General features: G+C 35.1%; 10 protein-coding genes across 13 annotated transcripts in view; 7 read left to right on the forward strand and 3 right to left on the reverse strand.

Annotated features, from left to right (window-relative positions):
• The window catches only part of LOC100638392 (serine/threonine-protein kinase BRSK2-like), a gene marked incomplete at its 3' end in the record, with an annotated part of 8253 nt that extends 7488 nt beyond the window's left edge, over positions 1-765 (reverse strand). The window contains exons 1-2 of the mRNA XM_019997777.1: positions 672-765; positions 1-133 (exon numbers count right to left, since the gene is read on the reverse strand). The exon at positions 1-133 is cut by the window's left edge and continues 165 nt beyond it. Coding sequence (XP_019853336.1) covers positions 1-133; positions 672-765 — 227 coding nt within the window. The remainder of the gene's footprint in view (positions 134-671) is intronic.
• Positions 766-919: 154 nt separating this feature from the next.
• On the forward strand, positions 920-3733 carry LOC100637003 (ubiquinone biosynthesis protein COQ9, mitochondrial-like). The gene is made up of 6 exons (XM_003387292.3): positions 920-1031; positions 1080-1356; positions 1577-1658; positions 1756-1912; positions 3352-3509; positions 3556-3733. The coding sequence occupies exons 1-6, from the start codon at positions 941-943 to the stop codon at positions 3592-3594; spliced, it is 804 nt and encodes a 267-aa protein (XP_003387340.3). The 5' UTR covers positions 920-940; the 3' UTR covers positions 3595-3733.
• A 484-nt stretch (positions 3734-4217) lies between these two features.
• On the reverse strand, positions 4218-7537 carry LOC105313100 (protein FAM69A-like). The gene is made up of 4 exons (XM_011406260.2): positions 7336-7537; positions 6682-6955; positions 5773-6344; positions 4218-4485 (listed from the first exon to the last, which is right to left on the reverse strand). The coding sequence occupies exons 1-4, from the start codon at positions 7519-7521 to the stop codon at positions 4273-4275; spliced, it is 1245 nt and encodes a 414-aa protein (XP_011404562.2). The 5' UTR covers positions 7522-7537; the 3' UTR covers positions 4218-4272.
• Positions 7538-7579: 42 nt separating this feature from the next.
• Positions 7580-10264, forward strand: LOC100638518 (core-binding factor subunit beta). Its single transcript, XM_003387304.3, has 6 exons — positions 7580-7760; positions 7883-7969; positions 8052-8174; positions 8464-8580; positions 9234-9362; positions 9903-10264. Exons 1-5 carry the CDS (start codon positions 7683-7685, stop codon positions 9357-9359), a joined length of 531 nt encoding a protein of 176 aa, XP_003387352.1. The 5' UTR covers positions 7580-7682; the 3' UTR covers positions 9360-9362; positions 9903-10264.
• Positions 10265-10364: 100 nt separating this feature from the next.
• Positions 10365-13052, reverse strand: LOC100637130 (cytochrome b-245 light chain-like). Its single transcript, XM_003387293.2, has 6 exons — positions 12859-13052; positions 12704-12803; positions 11949-12026; positions 11746-11829; positions 11112-11193; positions 10365-10738 (listed from the first exon to the last, which is right to left on the reverse strand). The coding sequence occupies exons 1-6, from the start codon at positions 12947-12949 to the stop codon at positions 10550-10552; spliced, it is 624 nt and encodes a 207-aa protein (XP_003387341.1). The 5' UTR covers positions 12950-13052; the 3' UTR covers positions 10365-10549.
• Positions 13053-13105: 53 nt separating this feature from the next.
• Positions 13106-14089, forward strand: LOC100637256 (putative phosphatidylglycerol/phosphatidylinositol transfer protein DDB_G0278295). Its single transcript, XM_003387294.3, has 4 exons — positions 13106-13282; positions 13339-13437; positions 13500-13675; positions 13906-14089. The coding sequence occupies exons 1-4, from the start codon at positions 13138-13140 to the stop codon at positions 13990-13992; spliced, it is 507 nt and encodes a 168-aa protein (XP_003387342.1). The 5' UTR covers positions 13106-13137; the 3' UTR covers positions 13993-14089.
• A 413-nt stretch (positions 14090-14502) lies between these two features.
• On the forward strand, positions 14503-18270 carry LOC100637382 (putative phosphatidylglycerol/phosphatidylinositol transfer protein DDB_G0278295). 3 transcript variants are annotated; one of them, XM_019997799.1, is made up of 4 exons: positions 14503-14716; positions 17695-17793; positions 17852-18033; positions 18083-18270. In XM_019997799.1, exons 1-4 carry the CDS (start codon positions 14569-14571, stop codon positions 18161-18163), a joined length of 510 nt encoding a protein of 169 aa, XP_019853358.1. In that variant the 5' UTR covers positions 14503-14568; the 3' UTR covers positions 18164-18270. The 3 variants fall into 3 exon arrangements, with proteins under 3 accessions (XP_019853358.1, XP_003387343.1, XP_003387353.2); XM_003387295.3 differs by lacking the exons at positions 17695-17793; positions 17852-18033; positions 18083-18270 and adding exons at positions 14772-14870; positions 14919-15082; positions 15134-15318 and having other exon boundaries at positions 14504-14716; XM_003387305.2 differs by lacking the exon at positions 14503-14716 and adding an exon at positions 17451-17648.
• LOC105313101 (putative phosphatidylglycerol/phosphatidylinositol transfer protein DDB_G0282107) lies at positions 15420-16199 on the forward strand. Its single transcript, XM_011406261.2, has 4 exons — positions 15420-15599; positions 15650-15748; positions 15806-15975; positions 16037-16199. The coding sequence occupies exons 1-4, from the start codon at positions 15488-15490 to the stop codon at positions 16115-16117; spliced, it is 462 nt and encodes a 153-aa protein (XP_011404563.1). The 5' UTR covers positions 15420-15487; the 3' UTR covers positions 16118-16199.
• On the forward strand, positions 16425-17276 carry LOC105313099 (putative phosphatidylglycerol/phosphatidylinositol transfer protein 2). The gene is made up of 4 exons (XM_011406258.2): positions 16425-16641; positions 16698-16796; positions 16850-17031; positions 17088-17276. Exons 1-4 carry the CDS (start codon positions 16509-16511, stop codon positions 17166-17168), a joined length of 495 nt encoding a protein of 164 aa, XP_011404560.1. The 5' UTR covers positions 16425-16508; the 3' UTR covers positions 17169-17276.
• Positions 18271-18367: 97 nt separating the features above from the next.
• Positions 18368-19202, forward strand: part of LOC100638774 (arylsulfatase A-like) — a 2013-nt gene continuing 1178 nt past the window's right edge. The window contains exon 1 of one of the 2 annotated variants that reach the window (XM_019997797.1): positions 18368-18985. In XM_019997797.1, the coding sequence (XP_019853356.1) occupies positions 18487-18985 (499 nt within the window). In that variant the 5' untranslated portion in view covers positions 18368-18486. The remainder of the gene's footprint in view (positions 18986-19202) is intronic. The other variant, XM_019997796.1, reaches the window with a different exon arrangement.

Raw genomic sequence — 19202 nt, forward strand, 5'->3', positions numbered from 1 at the left:
TCAATGACTTCGTACAGACGAATGATGCACGGGTGAGAGACCAGTTTCATGCAGCGCACCTCCTGGTAGAGGTGGGTCTTTGAGACATCATCCAGTTTTGTCTTGTCTATGACTTTGACTGCCACTCTCAGACCTACAGGAAGAAAGAGAAAAAAGAGAAAGAGAGAGGGGGGAAAAGCAAGAGAAAAAGGGAAGGAGAACAAAGAGTTGAAAAGTGGTATGAGAAGTGAACAGAGAGAGAGAAATAGAATGGAAAGGGACAGTTTATAGAGAGGAAACATGAAATAATGATGTTCTATGCAGCAAAGGATAAAACAGTTTATATAGAACTTGTACTCTACAGAGTATAATAGTCCTTTCACTGTACGTATAAAATATACAAGAGGTGCTTTATTGTGATTTATAATTCCATATAGTTGTAACAATAATACAGTATATTATACATAATTGCAATAATACCAACATCAAAGCTTCCCCAATGATTGATGTACATGTATGTTATTCCATGAAAACTAAAGCTATGCAGTTTCTGTCATTACAATATTTACATAAACCAAACCAGTACAGTAAAGGAACCCAGCACTAACTAATAACGTTCTATTACAAGTGAAGAGAGTGAAGGGGAGAGGGAGAGAGAGGGAAGACAGTTGGAAAGAGACTCCAGGACTCACCAGTAAAGACGTGACGGGCTGACTTGACGACAGCAAAATGACCAGACCCGAGCGTGTCCTCCATGTCGTATAGCCCTGCTATCTTGGATGCCATCTTTCTTTCTCTCCCTCTCTGTCTCAACTTTCTCTGTCTGTCTCGATTGAGAGACTCCTCCTTGGACTCCTTAATAAATCGCTCTCAGCAACGAGTGCCGTATTGTCTCTAATTCTTTTTATTCAAAATTACCCGACTGAATAATATCAAAATCAATTAATTAATATTATGCAATATGTACATGTACACAAACATGTCTTCGTTTAGGTTCAGGTTATCTTTTATTGGGATATTTTCAAGTGTCAATATAAGGAACAGCTCCAGAGGTATGTGTAATATAATTATATTAATTTATTTAGAAATATCATTTGTAGTTTCAAGTCGATTATTCTGCAGTGAAGCAAAGTCAAATGATGGTTCATCTCCTGGAATAGACCGTAAACTAATTCTTGACTCGTCATTGCAGTTTGTTTCTCAGTATGGGTGGAGTGTAAAGGCACTTGAGTCTGGAGCCAAAGCTGTTGATTTCCCTGGAGTGGCTCACGGGTTGTTCCCATCAGGCGGTATTGAACTAATTGAACACTTTGAATTTGATTGTAATGCAAGATTAATAAAATACCTTGAGGATATGACAACAAGAGATAATGAACCGTATGTCATCAATTTAACCATATTTTTAGTATTTTCTCTATTTTGATATTATTATATTACTGTTCATTACGAGGTTCATTATTGTGCATGTACATGCACAAAATTTAATGATAAAATACATGTACATGTACAGTGTACATTATAATTTTTATTTTACTATTGTCAATGTACATGACTTCATTCTCTATTTTCCCCCCTCTCTCTCTCTCTCTTTTATTAGTTTAAAAGGTGGTCGTCTAGTTCAGTCAGCTGTTGAGGAGAGATTGCAAATGTTAATACCTTACATTGATAAATGGCCTGAGGTATGTACATGTACATGTATATCCTGTTTTAATGTTATCAAAAATCTGACAAAATAATCAGAGGTTATAATTAATTTACTGTTTTATTCACTCACAGGCGCTCTCAATTAAAGCCTATCCCAGTAATGCAGTAGGATCCTTAGAGAGAGCCAGTCAGATGTTTGATGACATATGGTATTACGCTGGTGACAGATCAACTGATTTTAACTGGTACACTAAGAGGGGGATACTAGCAGCTGTCTATTGTACTACAGGTACTCAAACTAAGCATGCATGCATACAAGAGGTTTTCCCACAAAGCATGCCAAGTGAGCTAAACAGCATGAGCTTCATGAGCTGACAAGCACTGCACTACAGTATACTAGCTAGTGCATACATGGCTTTTGGAGTAACTTCAAAAATTCATAAAAAATCAACATTTGACGAGATTTAGCTCAAACTGGATATACAATATCAGAACATGTATATGTATTTTTAAAAATTATAAAAATGAAAGATTCTTTCCTTGTCATTTTTTATGTACTACAGTACATGGTCTTGGGCCTGATTTTTGAGTAACTTTAAAAATTCATAAAAAAATCAACATTTGACCAGATTTAGTTCAAACTGGGTGTACAATATCAGAACATGTATATGTATCAGAAAAAATTATAAAAATGAAAGATTCTTTCCTTGTCATTTTTTGATGAAATTCAGCTCAAGACTGTGTACTACAGTACATGGTTTTGGGTCTGATTTTTGAGTAACTTTAAAAATTTGTAAAAAAATCTAATTTTGACTGGAATCAGCTCAAACTTGTTACACACCATAACAGCATGCGTGTGTATCAGAAAAAATTATAAAAACTGAGAATTCTCTCCTAGCCATTTTTGACAAAATATCATGAATCAGAGTTTTCTAAAAAGCTCTTGAGGTGGCAAGAAGCTGAGTACTGTACCAAGAAACCCTGACACATAGTATAATACAATAGCTTATGTAGAAACTTTCTTGATTGTGTAAAGAAACAGAGTTTGTGAATAAATCCTTGACAAATGGTCTGTGCTTTTCTAAATGTACACATACATGTACAACTTCACTTTATGAAGCTTAACATTTAATTTTTTTGCATTTTGTGAAATTTGTGACTGTTATCATCATAAGCTTTGAGCTAGGCAATATAATTCACTATTTAAATTTTTAATTCATGTTTTTGATTTGACGATTAAATAAGTACAAAACAGCTACAATTATCAATACATGGAATCAAACGATGTGAAACACACAATGATTAATGTATATCATTAGTGGATTGATTGATTATACTAACATTAGTTGGTGTACAATAACACATGTAGCATATACATATTAATACTCTTGTTATCCTTGTTAAAGTGAGTCCCAATGAAGTAAACATGCTATTGACCTTTAAAGTGTTATTCTTTTGTGGAAGTCATAAAATCTTCACATCTTTATTAATGAGATACCAGCCCTGGGTGGGGTGGGGGATTAAGGGTAGCTAGCAGCTGTTGATTCACACGTATGTTCACAGCATTGCTCTCACCTCTTAGTATAGGCAACAGACTGTAATGCTTAGTAGCACTACACAAGTGATTTGAACTGTCTACAAATTTTAAATATCATTGCTATTATTAGCATTAGTAATTATGGTATCGTGTACTTAATTAATACTCTATTTCTTAAATCAATTTCACAGAGCTCTATATGATTCAAGACAAGTCAGTAAATTTTCAGGATACTTGGGATTTCCTGAGACGACGTTTTCAAGATACACGCACGTTTACAGAGTGTCGTCAACAGGCAGAAGGTATTGTGGGTGGAGCTTATGAGTTTGGATCAGCTGCCATCACTACAGTAAGATGTTATGAATGAAGGATTGTTTGGATTTTGTGATTTTTAGGTTATGAATTTAGTTGGCTTTGGTTCACGAAACAGATAATAATAAAACTAACATCATTCATTTCAAAATAACTGTTTTACAGTGCATATAGACAATGATCTACTACTGTTGTTTAATAATAATAATCATAATAATCATAATGTTTGTGATAAGTTCAATAGAGTATATTTTGGTGAAATATTTTTACACTGATTAATTTGGGTGGCTCCCATTTAGAAATTTCTATATTCCAAAATTTTTGTGATTGCACTTTGACGTGGTAAATTTTTAAGGATTAAAATATTTGTTTTTTTTCATTTTGGGCCATAGAAATTTTTAATTATGCATCTCGTTGATTTGTAAGTTTTTGATTTGTCTGTTGATGTTTTTTTGTGACGAAATTAATATTAAATTAAAATTTCATTGTATACTATCTCCATAGTTACTACATGCTGGCATGCTTGTTCCAGATGCTGGTATTTTATGTAGCCTTGCTATGGACTGACCAATAAATGACAAACCAATTCTAAGCCCTTTATCTTCAAATAATGACTTTTATTGCTCTATGGTCAGAATTATGTCATATAACAACTCTAGGGATATCTTCCTAAGGAAGTACATTAGATCAAATCATCAGGGCAATGTCTAGACTGATACTGACTGGAAAAAATTAATTTTATTTTACAATAATGTACACAGCATATAGATGTACATGTACATGTAGGTCTGTTATTAATGTTAATGATCACTGATGCTCTTTAACAATAGTGTTTTGAATTCTTTGGATAGCTTCCTTGATATTTTAGTTGAGATGTTCACAGGACTGACAGGAGCAATGCATTGATGAATGAGACTCTGTAGTTCCCCTGATATTGATACTGGTGGATCATGTAGCAGTGTTTTGCTTAGTAAATTCTGCACTTTAGGAACAAAAAACTTCTTGCATATGAGCTAAAGAAAAATTAAATAATAATAATAATATCATGTCTCTGGAAATTTATTCTTTAGAAAATTTTATGTGATTTTTATTTTTACAAAATAAGACTGTCATGCATTATTGAATACGGCATGTAATCATATGCGTGATCTAATGTTATTGTTCCGGGAGAGATAACAGAATTTTGAACGCATAAAGAATTAACACTATGCACAAAATGATAATTGATTCTACTCAAGCATTCATCAAAAACATAAATGCTATCAATCGAGTCTATCATAGTCTATCAGTGTACTCACATGATCTACAACTGGAACCTCTTTATACAACCATCAGCTAGAGGTGTCTGGCAGGTAGAGGTGTCTGTTTACTTTGTACAAACAAAATGCCCCCCATCAAGAGAGGTGCCTTGTATTGCATGAACTAATTAAAAGGCTATGCTAAATGCTAATTATAAAAATAGTGATTTGAAATACACTCACTCACAAAGCATGCTAAGTTAAAGTTAGCTAAGAAGAACTGCAATACAGTACATGGCATTTTTGGAGCAACTTTATTAAATTCATAAAAAAATCTAATCTTGATCGGAACAAGTTCAAAATTTCTAAACAGCTAAAGTACATTTATGTGTATCAAAAAATTATAGAAAATGGAGTATTATTTTCAAGCTATTTTTGACAAAATTTGGCCAAAGATTGGGTGTTTGGCTCAATTTTTGAGGAATGTTGAAAATATATTAAAAATCGAAATTGGTTCAAAATCAGCTTAAAATTTCTACATAAGATAAGTACATGTATATGTATCAGAAAAAATATAAAAAATAGAGTTTTCTCCTAGCTATTTTTGGCCAAATCACTCTACAGGGACTTTGGCCCAATTTTGAGCAACTTAAAAAATTTATAAAAAATCCAATTTTGATTGGAATCAGTTCAAGCTTTCTACATAACATAAGTACATGTATATGTGTCAAAAAAAATTATAAAAATTGAGAATTCTCTTCTTTCAAATTTGACAAATTTAGCAGGAATCTCTGCACTTAATTGGCCCAATTTTTTAACAACTTCAAAAATTCATTATAAAATTCAAATTTGATTAAAATTAGCTCAAAATTTCTATGCAATGTAAATGTATTTGTATGCATAAAAAAATACTAAAATGGAGAATTCTCTCCTTGTGATTTTTGCTGAAATATCCTGTACTATAGTAGTATAGTACAGGGCTAGTCCTACAGTTCTAGCTACTGGACATTGCACATCAACTTGGAAAGTTGATGAGGCATAAAATAAATGTGAATATTGTACCTGTAAGTTATTAGAGAGGATGATTCCAGAGCATTTTCTTGTACTAGTGTCACAGTGAACGTCACAGTCAATAAATGAACAGTCATAATTACTACTGCATGAATTATTCTTTTCAAAATTCAAAGACCTTTGAAGACTTCCTTCAGAGATAGTTAAATCATTGTCGACACTCATAGCAATATAACCGCCACCAGGCGATTGAACTACTCCATAATTGCCCTCCTGAGAATCACAGAGAAGATAATTATCAGCTTTACTGATGTCGTCGAACCTCTCCACTAACTCTATCAGCGATATTGATAACTGGACACGAAAGTCCCAGCTTCTCTTATCAGTGACTATTGGATAACGTAAAGATTGTCCAGGGATATACTCAAATGCCATGAGGTTTCCACACGTGCCATATAGACCAGGAACCAGTTGCATGTTCTCCAACTTTAAGCTCAATAGTATCTCATCTTTGTCCATCATATGCCAGCAGTATAATGCTTCTCTGTTGGTCAGTGTCCCATCCTGCCCAACGTCACATTCAAATAGTATTCTATCGATAACATGATCCAATATATTGTAACCTATACAAGAATTGGGCAACATTTCATTCTCAAGTTACATAGATTTCACAATGCATGCAATATCTAATTACTACATTATTTGCTATGTGAAATACCGTAGATCAGGAAATTAGTGTGGTAGAAAATTTTTGCTGTTTAAAATTGTGCTGTGACTTAATTTTTACTAAATAAGACTGTGTTATGTATTATTGAATGTAGCATGTAATTATACGGGTGATCTAATTTTTGCGAAATTCTAATACAGTAAAATTTAAATCACAGTAAAAATTTCCAGATAGACGGTACTCCTAATGTCATTGTTAATATCATCAATATACAATATGCTTGTTTTGCTAACCTGCTCTTAAATGCTCTTTGAATTGTGCCACTAATGGTATATGATAAGGTAATGCCAACTGATCCTCGCTGATGCTGCCTTGAAAATGAAATGACTTTGTTGATCTTAAATTAACATCAGCTTTAAGTATTACGTTTCCTTGGCCTTTCCACCATGCTAACAGAACTAAGTCAGTCGCTTTGTGTCCAAGACATTTTATATAAGAGATACTGTTGCTTTTGCACAATGGCTGGCATATGCTCCCAGTCACGTATCCAGCTGTGTAGTTTCTACACTATAAGAATAACATCATAAAGATATCAATAATTACAAGTATAATTATTTTAGCTGACAATTAATTTTTGACGATAGTAATATAATGTAAATCATTTTCCGAAACAAGAATATAATTAAGCTTTTAAAATGCTTTAAAAACATTAATCTGGTCTTCTTTTTACAAACCGAACAAGGATTATTTACATCATCTAATGATCTTTAAATTTAGGCTGTGTTCTACCATTTTATGCATGGGATGATTAGCTGTGTCAACAATAATTATGAATATTTTGTGCTTGAACATCATTAAGGTTTGACAAAATAAGCTAAGTTACATCATAGGTTACATAGTCTTTTAATTAATATGTATATAGTACTCCCAGCTGTAAATGAACTTACTATGTCCAAAATAAAATCCATGCTTTGTTTATCAGAGCAATCTACTGATATCTCATGATGAGTTTGATGGACACTATCAATCACTAAGAAACAGGCCAGGATTGTGAGAGCTAATATAAGAACCAGGCATCTTCTTTTATTCCACCTAAAGCAGTACCAACCTGTTGTGCACAACATCTGACTCATTCATTACATGCTTAGAGTAAAGAAGACACGCCCTGAAACTCTACCCCTCTCCTGCATAAAAAGAGCGACTGGAATACAACACCAAACACTGTGAAAATATAACACTGCCAGTTCCTCTCTCTCCCTATCCACATCCAATCTCCGACCTCAGGGCAGCTACAATGCCACGAGTATTTCCCGACCAACAAAAGAAGTTTGAGTCGGAGGAAGTTTTTAAGAAGCTTTCCCAAGATTCCGACGTAAGCATTAAAATTTATTCTACCGCAAAGCCATGGCATGATGTTGATAGTGCTATCGCTTTTATCTTTTTAAAATCCTGTTAATGCTCTCATATCTGGTATCACACATTCTTCCACTGTAGATTAAGTACACTGGCTTCAAAGACAAGCCACATGACGAGCGTAGACAAAGGTTTATTCAAGACCTATCTGAAGGACACTCCATATTGGTGAGCCCCACTCACTCTCCAGTAACTGTAGTAAAGCCTTATAAAACTATTCTCCTTATCTCTATTACTCTTTCTCCTTCAGACTTTTGTATCAACAGGCACAAATTTGACTCTTCTATTCTGTTCCAAGGCACTAAGTGATGATCGGACAGCTGAGCACAAACCAAGCAGAGAAAATGTTGACTTTGAATCAGAGCTAGGAAAGGTATTTTATCAATGCACTATCAATGTGCTAGAGGAAACTGCAGTATTTGATTGTTTTCAATATGTACCACATAAAGTTTCCCAGTCAATCTACAGCAATGAATGACCCTCCTATGCACACACCTATTATTGCTCTTGTATTTGTATATACTGTCACTATAATGTAATCAGCTGGTTCCACAATCTTACCAACAGCTGGTCCTTACTCCTGTTCTCTGCATCCAGCAGGTGTTACCTAATCTCTTCTTTCTCACATTCACTCATCACAATCTCTCACACACACTCTACAGGTACACCTCTCATCCCGGTTCATAATGAATGGCGTATGTGTCAAGTGGATTGGTTGGGTCGACTTAGAAACTCTGACTGGTAAAGCAAAACTGGTCTTTGACGATCAGAATGCCAAGGTATGCATGTACACATGTGTATATAGGGGAGGGGATCATATTATAAAGTAATGCCTGACATTACTTATGGTGAGTGGTGTAAGATAGGGGGAGGGCTGTACAAGAGGAAAAACACTTAGAGAAGAGTGTCAAATAAAGAAAGTGTATGTATAATGGTTGGTTATTATTATTATTATTATTCTCCTTGTGGTTGGTGTATTCTTTTCACTGAGGTTTAAGTTGATCCATCCTTCTGGTCAGCACACCTGGGGCTTCAATTAATGGCTTGTGGTGGATGGGTTGCTACTGGGGTAGCTTTGGGTGTGGAAGAATACACTCTGTCATTTGGTTTCCAATTGTCAAGGGACCTACTGTGTACACACACAAGGATGGATACCAACTCTGTGTCCCAGTGTTTGTGTATATTTGTGTGTGTGTGTCATGAATATCATAAGACTCACTGTGTACTATCAGTACCAGTATGTCCAGTCCCTAATTGGTGCTGTGCATAGAGTTGTGTTTTGTTTTGTCCTTCTATTGGTTATGTTAGTAGCACATTAGCAGTTGCTTTCGCATTAATAGCTGGTGTAATAGGCAGCTATAAGTGTAAGGAGTATGTGTCATCTTTATTCTATCTTTCTCTCACGCTCTCTCTCTCTCTCTCTCTTTATTAGATAGAAGATGAAGTAATGCGGCAGGTTATGAAAGAGACCCAAGAGAGAGTAAGACTTTTTGAAGAGAGTCAGAGGAAGTGGCAGGAGCAACGACAACCTCATTCACCTTCAGAAATGGCCAGCTAATATGTAAGACATGTGTGTGTACATATTGGTATCATGACCACTGACTCATGTAAGCATGTATTGCTTCATTGGACTGTGGCTTCTTGAGTTTGTTATGTTATGAGTGTGTGTGTATGTGTGGTAGAAACAAAAGATGTGATGTATGATCTAAATTGAATTACCCCCCTACCTCTTGCTACCCTTTGGAAGACCTCTAGTCTGGATTTACACTAGGCCTGCCATAGTTAATTGATGTGGAGTGGGGCCTGAAGCCTCTCCAGTTTCATGTGGTTTATGAATCACATTAGTTGTATAAATGTTGTGGTTGGAATGTACACCCTCTTTCCATTAAATCTCTGATTTTCTCTCTTGCTCTCCCCTCCCTCCCCTGCACCTCTCCCACACTTTGATTTCTCATTTCCTTCCTATAACATCTGCCCTCTTATTGTGGGAATCTTTTAATGTACTTCTCTTTGTCCCCCCCCCTCTCTTCTCTCTCTCTTTGTCTCCCCCTCCTCTTTCTCTCTCTCTCTTTCTTTGTCTCCCCCTCTCTTTTTTAAACAGTGGACTGTTTTGAAGTAACCATCTCCAGTGCTTTTCCTGTATCCCTCTCACTTCACCTCCTGATTGGTTTTTAATCTGTCAATCGCACTCGGTCTCTCTCTCTCTCCTTATGTACTTATAAATCTCATTTATCCCATTCTGATTATCTCTCCCTTATCCTCTCAATGTGGCATTACATATACACACTTTATGTCCTCGCAATCTCCTTATTTATTTAAATTTTATTCATTATTCCTTCCCACAATTATCATTTTTCATTTAATAACTATTTTATGATGTAATTATTTTGTACAGTGAAAATAAAGAAGATAAAAATTAATATTATTATTGTTATTAATCTAATATCTATTGATCAAAATGCCCTCAAAAATGATCTACAAGACCATAGATTGTGTTATGGCAAGACGCTCATTCTTAAGGCTTACCTGCACCTGTGTAATCCTCTCATGATTTAACTATTAGTATTATTTTAAAAATTCATTTAACTAAAAAAATGATACACAAAAACTACTTATACACAATATTTTGCAAAAAATAGTGTCAGAGAAAAAGAAACAGAAACCAAAAAATAATGGCATTAAAAATTGAGTGAGAGAAAAACTGCTAAAAAGTTATAATGGTCCATGATGGTTGACGATCATCAATCATTAGGGGTAACCAGGAGGTGATCCACTGGGAGGAGCCATGAGACCCTCTCGTGCTTGAGGGGGTGGACGAGGAGGAGGTTCTGTGGGTGCCTTTGGAATCTCTTTGATCTGAGGACCTTTCTTAGTGACGGTTTTACCAGGACCCCAGCCTAGTGTGGGAGCCTTCCAACTCTCACCATTGAGGGCAGCCTATAATTAGTAAAGAATAGCTTTAAAGGTCATTTAAGAATTGATATATGTAGTACTTTAAGTAGACTCTAAATAATACTAACATTTTATCAGTAGCAGCAGGAGTATATACCATATAGCACTTTATTTTGGCAATTTTGCTGTAAAATTGTAATTGGCAGTTTTTAATTTGGTCATTTTTTGTGTACACACGTGCATTACTGAGCATGCTCATTAATGATTGGCGGTTTTAATATTGGTGATTCTGCTTGCAAACTGCCAATTGCCAAAATAAAACCCTGCCACATTAAAGCGCTATATGGTATACTCTTGGTAGCAGAGAGTGTACAACTATTATGCATGAGTAAGTACATGTACATGTACATGTACTTACAGCAAAGTAACAGGCACAAGCACAAAGGAGACACAGACCTCCAAAAATAGATGAGAGTACGAAGAATACAGGAACTGATATACTATAATGGAAGAGAAAATGTGAATAGTAAGCAATGATTTACAGATATGCACCAAAAGTAATAATATTACAGTGATTACTATTAAATAATATTGACATTTTAAACTTAAAAAAATCCAATTTCAATCAGAAACAAACTTGCTAAAGAACATGTACATGTACATGCATGCGTACCAGAAAAATATTCAAAAAACTGAGAATTCTTTCCTAGTCATTTTTGCCAAAGCTAAATACTATATACTATAGTACAGTTTATGCCTAATTTTTGAGCAACTTAAAAAATTTATAAAAAATCTAAATTTTATTGGAATTAATTCAAACTTTCTACATAACATAAGAACATGTATGTATCAGATAAAATTATAAAAATAGAGAATTCTCTCCTAGGCATTTTTGATGAAATACCCTGTAGCCCATGGTCTTTAGGCAAATTTAAAGCAACTTTAAAAGTTCCTAAAAATCCAATTTACATTGGAATGAGGTAAAGCTTGATACATTACATGTATATACCAGGGTCAGGAAAATTATAGCAAAGAAATCATAATTCACTTACATCATATAAAGCATGAATCTGATGATGTAATTAGAACCAACAAATCGAAGGTTGTGAAGAATTGGAGCAATGTATCTCTGACCACTAAGACAAAAGAAGAATAGAAATAGAGATGATAGAAAAATGAGAGAGAGAGAAAATCAAGGGAAAAGGAAAAGAGATATAAGAGATATAGTACAAAGAAATGAGAGGGTGTGACATACGGTCTCTCCACAGCTGTCTTCTTGGATCTCCTGGCACTCAATGGATACTCAACAAGCATTACAAATAAACCAATAAATCTTATAGCCATTGTGTTAAAGAAAGTATCATACATCATTATCATACATCCAAAGATAATCTGTGAATGTAATGCTATGATTCTGTGATGAAAATGACCCTACATGTACTACACAATCCCTGATACATAAACATATAGTATCACTATAAGGTTATCAATGAAGCTATAGTATTACTAGTAAACAAACAAGTGCTCTATATTGGGGTACATGACTCCACATCCTATTAAAAAAGGATCTGTAGATATGGTCTATGCGTCTAAGAGCTGCCAAATAAAGTATAAATTAGTCAAAATCAAATAGTGCCCACACAAAATAATAAATATGTAACATTTAAATGATGCATTGAAAACAATTATTTCATAGGCATAAGTTAAATTTAGAGAGAGAGAGTAAAAAAAACTTAAAGCCCTAACATGCAACATACACAAAAACCCTTAAACCTAACATTAGTGGCAACCATACCATAATAAACATGTACATGTACATTCAAGTGCTTAAAATTTCATGTTTTCAAAAAGTGCTCAAAAATTAAAATTTGTGTGAGCTAATTTTCGTGTTCTGGGCATAGCCTATATACAATAGGACCTGGAGGCATCTTAAATTTTGTAGATGAAAATTAATAACACACGACAAAGATTACCATACACTGTAGCCTTTTTATAATTACAAGAGGATACATGTTGATCCATCTGAGGGCACTGCCAACATTAGTTGGAAACTGTCCATCAATGGCTATCTCAGGTATAGAGGCGGCAACAACTGACCCAACAAATATAACTAAAGAAATAAATCCATAAATGCACAAGAGGGCATCACAAGTGATCGTTCTCACATAGTCCGGCATAAAAGGCGTTCATGTTGCCCCACATAGCCCACTCTACTGTACAGGCACAGCATTTCCTATCCGCCTCCTCTCGTGGCATCGTCTTTTGAAAGAGAGGGAGAGCAGAGAGACACGGCAGAAAAGTGGAAGAATGGAATAAGTCAAAACTCGACTGCTCGAGTGAAATTTAGGGGCGAGGGTGCGGCTAAGAATCACGTGATTAAATGCGTGGGCGTTGATTAACCTTAGCAGCTTTTTGCAGGGCTGAGTAATTGCTGTACAGGAATAATGAAAGGATTTCTACTTTATTTTGCTGTTTCTCTTGCCATTGCAACCACCATAACTGGGCGCTCTCTCATCAAAATTGTGGACTTTCAGCCACCAGTTAATGGGCCAGAGAAACTAAGAGATGAATCACCAGTTAAAAACTGCAGTAAGTCCTGCATTAAAACTCACAATTAAAATTTAATACATAATACATATAAATAGCGAAGCCTGGTGGTCCAATGAAAGTCACAAAAATACTTGTGTCTCCAACTACATTAAAAGCCGGTCAGCCGATCAATGTCCAAGCATCATATACACTGGGTGAGTGCATAATATTAATTATCTGGAATGAGAACCTCATTACTATACATTATATATCATAGATATGCTCATTCAAGATGGAGACCTTAAGATTGATATTAATCTAGCTGGAGATCAGGAGTCTCTCGACCTGGGTCTCTGTGATGCATTCACAATTGTTGGTATAAAGTGCCCATTGGTTCAAACACAGTCTGGGTTCTTTAATGTTACTCAAACTATACCAGCTGAGGCACCAGTGGTAATAATAGCTATATCATGAGTACTGTATGATACATATTAATGTATGACTAATTCCAATGACTGATTTATGAGTTATCATTTGAGCATTTTACAAGTAAATTTTGCCAGTAAGATTTGTCAATATTTATTACATATTCTGATACACTTTAATTAAGTACATGAAAAGCCAATTCCTGTTCCACCTTATGATTGTCTAATGATGATTATTTCTATCTTTTATATTAATAGGGTCACTACACTGCTAACATTACTGCTAGTACAAAAACTGGTGTGGAGTTTTTATGCGTCACTCTGGATTTCATGATGGAGGGATGACTATAAACTACATCAAAAACTTTAAGAAACAGTTTTATGCTAGTGTGTGTAGAAACATGTACAATAGCTATTATGAAATAAAAATATTAAAAGCTAAGTGAGCTAAACAATATGCTTCATGAGCTGACAAGCACAACATGTCTTTTGTAAAAATTTGTAAAAAGTCTGATTTTCATTGGAACAGCTCAAAGTTTCTAAATAACACAAAAACACGTATATGTATCAGAAAAAAATTATAAAAATTAAGAATTCTCTTTTAGCAATTTTTAATGAAATTTTCAGCAATTTCAAAAATTTGTAAAAAAAGTCAATTTTGATGAGAATAAGCTCAAAATTCTTATGCAACACAAGAACATGCATATGCATCAGAAAAATTATGACGGTAGAAAATTATCAAATCCTGTGCAAAACCCTGGGCTGTGGCATATACAATTACAATGTTTGGAGTTATGAATGATTAATTTTTAATTATTATTAAGTTATGAATTGGCAACTTGCATAGTAAACAGTTGATCCATTTATGGTCATTCACATTCCCAATCACCTCACTAGCCAACTCACTAGTGGTCAAGCAACATGAAGACTGCTCTTCTTCTCTTTGGACTTTTAGTTGCTGTCCTTCATGCTAGCCCCATCATTAGGAAACCTCTCATTGATTTGAAACCTGCTCTTACTCTCCCTTCCCTTCAAGACAGTCCCTTAGGAGACATATGGACTGATTGCTGTAAGTTTAATATGCAAACTTTCTAATTTTCTTATTACATATTTTTATACAATAGCAAAGTCTAGTGATCCAGCAAAACTTATCAACTTAACAATCACACCTGATCCACCACAGAAAGGAAAAGAAATCAAAGTCGATGCATTTTTCACACTAAGTAAAACTGATTGATTATAATTAAACTTGATGCTGCTTATTTTTGTAGAAGAGAATGTTACTTCTGGCTCAATTAAGCTAACCTTAAAATATTTCTTTGTTCCAGTCTCAGAGACTTATGATATTTGTAAAGACGCTATAGGAGGATGTCCACTGTCCGATGGAACTCATGAGATTGTCATACAAGACAGTATACCCGGTTCTGCTCCAAGTGTAAGATAAATATAATAATAAAAGCAATTATCATAATATTCAATATAACAGGGACATTACAAGGGCTCTGCTGTGCTGACAGATCAAAGTGGAAGAGAACTTGGCTGCATTAACCTTGATTTTAAATTGAGCTAACTCTTCAATTTATGTTTTGAAACAGCTGCATGCTACTATTGTCCATGTAAAAAAGTTTTAAGTTCTTTTGATAAATATCAGTTTTTCTTTTTCCTTGTTAAGTCATTTACTATATTTAGCAGCCCACACATTCAACAACACATGACCCACTGTAATAGCAATCATAGCTGTAAAATTGCTGATTATAGCATTATTCTGATCACCTCCTACATCTAATTCTTACATACAGTGATTGTCACTTAGGAGTTCTTCAGCACTGTTAACAGGGCTATGAAAGTTTTATTTATCTTTGCTTTGGTTGCTGTTCTTCAGGCCAGCCCTCTACACATTCAAAAGAAACCATTCTATTTGGATGCTGTAAAAGCTGACTGGGAAGATTGCTGTAAGTACAGTATTGCCAATTCACTACAGAAGTATAATGAACTTTTTCAGTAAACTCTGATGATTTGGCTAAAGTACTCAGTGTAACACTTACACCTGATCCACCAGCAAAAGGTCAAGACTTGAAAGTTGATGCTGAAATTGAATTATGTAAGCAACAAAGAAATATGAAAGTAACAACAAATTATCAATGCATGTATTTTTTAGATGAGGAAATTGACAGTGGTAGTGTTGAATTGAAAATAACATATGGAATATTCAATATTCCTGTGAGAACAGTAACATTTGATCTGTGCACTGTTGCAGAGGAAGATTGTCCCCTTAAAGAAAAAGTGTCATTGTCCATATCAGATGAAATACCTGGTGCTAGTCCATCGGTATTTACCATTACAATTAATGATAAAATAATAATGTCATATTTGCTTTTATACTATATAGGGTAATTATAAGGGAAAGGCTGAAGTAACAGATCAAAGTGGGAGGAAATTAGTGTGCATTGAGATGAAGTTTCAGCTTTGAAAATCTAACTGTGTGATATAATGTACAATAGCTAAACCTAGCTGTCTTGATATTTTCATAACTGCTATAATTTTGAAATGAATAGATTGAGTACATGATAGTAGACTGCTTCAGAGGTGAAGGCTGCTATTGCTACTGTCAGGGCAATGGTTTATTGTAACTGTTGCATAAAAAGCATAACCAACAATGAAGTTATTGTAGGTATAATGTCACACTCCCCCATACCAAGTAGCATCAGCATTATATTATCAGACCACTCAAGCAACCTGCCTCTGACGTGTCCAGCATAATAAAGTCTAACCTTATACTGTTATTGCATTCAGTGACTGTTGAGGGTCCATATAAAGCCAGGTCATTCTATACCAGATAGCGTGTTACACTCAGTTCAATCATGAAGACAATTCTTCTCTTTTGTGCTTTGGTGGCTGTTCTTCAAGCAAGTCCTTTGATAGACTTGAAGCCAGCTGCTCCTCATCCTTCTCTTCATGATAATGCTGACCTTGGAGACATTTGGAGTGATTGTTGTAAGTAAATTGTAACCAGCAATACAGTCTTATGAATGTTTCCCATTTGTAAATAGCTCGACCAGGAGACCCAGCAAAAATCAAGAGTGTTGCCATTCATCCTGACCCACCTCAAAAGGATAAGCCTGTCAGTGTTAATGCTACAATAACACTTAGTAAGAATCATAAATGTATACTCTGACAATGTACAACTGTATCAATACTACAGGTGAAGAAGTAACTGAAGGAAAGATAACTCTGGTTGTTAAATATGGTACCTTTCATATCACTGTCATCAATAAGAGTTATGATCTGTGTAACATAGCAAAAAGTGCTGGTGACAGTTGCCCTCTTAAAACTGGAGACCACAATGTTATCATGACTGAAAGCTTACCTGGTTCTGCTCCATCGGTATACACTATGTTAAATGACATTATTTGAGTAATATAATATAATATCATGTATAGGGAAGCTATAAAGGGAATTCTGAAGCAACAGATCAAAATGGAAAAGAGCTAGTCTGCATCAACCTAAATTTTAAACTATAAACAGAACTTGTGGCTTATCTATATAATGTGTGACTTATTTGCTACTTAGATGTCGTTCATTATGAGTAAACTATTTTTTATAGATATAGTCTAATACTGATAAAGTGACGTGTTGTCAGACTAGGTAAAAGCAATCTTTGAATCCATTACAAATAAATGCATGCAATTTTAATAATAACCTCTGGTGTATAGACTGTGCTACCCAAACAATATCTAGTGTATGAGCTATTTTTATCATTGTACATGCAACGTATTCATTACTGGCTGCAGCCTTAAAAAGACATTTCACAGTCATTACCTTCACTTGCATTGCCCCAGGTATTTATATTGCTAGAATAGAGCACAGCAGAAATAAAATGAAGACCCTTCTTTTTCTATGTGCCTTGGTGGCTATCATGCAAGCCAGTCCCCTAAGGCAACAGTTAAAACCAGCTGTTCCTTTGCTTGAAGACAATCTTGGAGACATATGGACTGATTGCTGTAAGTTCAATTAGAGTTATTGCTTTATTTCTTAGCAAATCTATAGCTAGTGCCAGTGACCCTGCTAAGATCAAGAGTGTTGTCATCAATCCTGATCCACCACAAAGAGGACAGTCACTCAGCGTCAATGCCACAGTTACTCTAAGTATGAATCATTACAATTCATATTTTTGTGAGTAACACTTTCAATACATTAAAATTAGGTGAACAGGTTACTGGTGGTAGCATTAAGGTTGATATCAAATATGGAATTTTCAGTATTACATTGATTGATAAGACACTTGACCTCTGTGATACCGTAAAAAGTGCTGGCGCCACTTGCCCTCTTGCTGCTGGAGACCAAAACTTGGCTATCAGTGAAAGCTTGCCTAGTGTAGCTCCATCAGTATGCATATATATGTATAAATAATGTTTAAAATAATTTATGTTTGCAGGGAGAATACAAAGGTAATGCTGTGGTGACTGATCAGAGTGGAAATCAGCTTGTCTGTATCAACCTGGACTTCAAGCTTTAAGTTGGGCCAGAGTATCCAGCTGAACTATGTGCTTTTGCTATTATTGTAATTGACTGTTGCTTCAAAGGATGCTAAATTTGCTTTAATTGATTATAGCAACGAAACTACTGCCAATTTTGAATTAGATAATAAATTCAATTAAGTGACAATGGAATTTCTTTATGAGGCAGTAGCTATGTCCACATATAGAGCATTTGCCTTGTGACAGATGGGGTGACAGCTATTGTAACAATATTCATCCCAATCTGATCATGTCTCGTGCTTAGCCTTAACTCTCACAATATGAATAAAGCAAAGTACATAGGCTGGTAGCTCCACCCAAAATGTCTCCTTATCTCTCCCTCATTTTTAGTGTCTTTCTTTATCTCAGGGTTTATGGAGCTGCTGTTAATAAGCCAAATATTATAATATTATTTGCTGATGATCTTGGATATGGAGACCTCCAGATATACGGTCACCCAACCTCTTCAACACCTAATCTCAATTCAATGGCAAGTGAAGGACTAGTCTTGACTCAGTTTTATTCTGCTAATCCAGTCTGCAGTCCTTCAAGAGCTGCACTCATGACAGGAAGATATCCTCCAAGAACTGGAATATGGCCAGGAGTTTTAAATCCTAATAGTATTGGAGGACTACCTCATAATGAGACAACAATAGCTGAAGCACTTAAGACTGCTGGATATAAGACTGGTATGGTAGGAAAGTGGCACTTGGGTGTAGGAGAAAATGGAACATATTTACCCACTAACCATGGGTTTGACTATTATCTTGGTATACCATATTCAAATGATGAGTGCCCATGCACTATCTGTTACTATCCAAATGCACCTTGCAACTCTCCACTTAAAATACCTTGTAATCCTTCCTTCGTCAGTTGTCCTGTGTTTGAAAATACCGTATATAATAGAACAGCCAGCACACTTGCCGACTCTTTCAACAAAGTATTCAAATGCAGCATTAGGTTTCATTAGAGCAAATGCAGGAAAGAATCCTTTCTTCCTTTACATGGCTTTTACTCACGTACATCAACCACAATTTT

The sequence above is a fragment of the Amphimedon queenslandica genome, unplaced genomic scaffold (genome assembly GCF_000090795.2).
Source record: "Amphimedon queenslandica unplaced genomic scaffold, v1.1 AMPQUscaffold_13353, whole genome shotgun sequence".
Lineage (NCBI taxonomy): Eukaryota > Metazoa > Porifera > Demospongiae > Haplosclerida > Niphatidae > Amphimedon > Amphimedon queenslandica.

Coding starts and splice junctions, on each gene's coding strand:
- LOC100637003 (XM_003387292.3), top strand. CDS start 941: ATGTACATGTACACAAACATGTCTTCGTTTAGGTTCAGGTTATCTTTT. Junction 1,032..1,079: donor TATAAGGAACAGCTCCAGAG/GTATGTGTAATA, acceptor TATCATTTGTAG/TTTCAAGTCGATTATTCTGC. Junction 3,510..3,555: donor GATCAGCTGCCATCACTACA/GTAAGATGTTAT, acceptor TGTGATTTTTAG/GTTATGAATTTAGTTGGCTT.
- LOC105313100 (XM_011406260.2), bottom strand. CDS start 7,521: ATGAGTCAGATGTTGTGCACAACAGGTTGGTACTGCTTTAGGTGGAAT. Junction 6,956..7,335: donor TGGATTTTATTTTGGACATA/GTAAGTTCATTT, acceptor TTATTCTTATAG/TGTAGAAACTACACAGCTGG. Junction 4,486..5,772: donor TCCTCTCTAATAACTTACAG/GTACAATATTCA, acceptor ATTTTTCTTTAG/CTCATATGCAAGAAGTTTTT.
- LOC100638518 (XM_003387304.3), top strand. CDS start 7,683: ATGCCACGAGTATTTCCCGACCAACAAAAGAAGTTTGAGTCGGAGGAA. Junction 8,175..8,463: donor TTGAATCAGAGCTAGGAAAG/GTATTTTATCAA, acceptor CACACTCTACAG/GTACACCTCTCATCCCGGTT. Junction 8,581..9,233: donor TTGACGATCAGAATGCCAAG/GTATGCATGTAC, acceptor TCTCTTTATTAG/ATAGAAGATGAAGTAATGCG.
- LOC100637130 (XM_003387293.2), bottom strand. CDS start 12,949: ATGCCACGAGAGGAGGCGGATAGGAAATGCTGTGCCTGTACAGTAGAG. Junction 12,027..12,703: donor GCCCTCAGATGGATCAACAT/GTATCCTCTTGT, acceptor AATGGCTATAAG/ATTTATTGGTTTATTTGTAA. Junction 10,739..11,111: donor CTTGTGCCTGTTACTTTGCT/GTAAGTACATGT, acceptor TACTAATTATAG/GCTGCCCTCAATGGTGAGAG.
- LOC100637256 (XM_003387294.3), top strand. CDS start 13,138: ATGAAAGGATTTCTACTTTATTTTGCTGTTTCTCTTGCCATTGCAACC. Junction 13,283..13,338: donor ATCACCAGTTAAAAACTGCA/GTAAGTCCTGCA, acceptor ACATATAAATAG/CGAAGCCTGGTGGTCCAATG. Junction 13,438..13,499: donor CCAAGCATCATATACACTGG/GTGAGTGCATAA, acceptor TATATATCATAG/ATATGCTCATTCAAGATGGA.
- LOC100637382 (XM_019997799.1), top strand. CDS start 14,569: ATGAAGACTGCTCTTCTTCTCTTTGGACTTTTAGTTGCTGTCCTTCAT. Junction 17,794..17,851: donor CAATGCCACAGTTACTCTAA/GTATGAATCATT, acceptor CATTAAAATTAG/GTGAACAGGTTACTGGTGGT. Junction 18,034..18,082: donor TGCCTAGTGTAGCTCCATCA/GTATGCATATAT, acceptor TTATGTTTGCAG/GGAGAATACAAAGGTAATGC.
- LOC105313101 (XM_011406261.2), top strand. CDS start 15,488: ATGAAAGTTTTATTTATCTTTGCTTTGGTTGCTGTTCTTCAGGCCAGC. Junction 15,749..15,805: donor TGATGCTGAAATTGAATTAT/GTAAGCAACAAA, acceptor TGTATTTTTTAG/ATGAGGAAATTGACAGTGGT. Junction 15,976..16,036: donor TACCTGGTGCTAGTCCATCG/GTATTTACCATT, acceptor TATACTATATAG/GGTAATTATAAGGGAAAGGC.
- LOC105313099 (XM_011406258.2), top strand. CDS start 16,509: ATGAAGACAATTCTTCTCTTTTGTGCTTTGGTGGCTGTTCTTCAAGCA. Junction 16,797..16,849: donor TAATGCTACAATAACACTTA/GTAAGAATCATA, acceptor TCAATACTACAG/GTGAAGAAGTAACTGAAGGA. Junction 17,032..17,087: donor TACCTGGTTCTGCTCCATCG/GTATACACTATG, acceptor TATCATGTATAG/GGAAGCTATAAAGGGAATTC.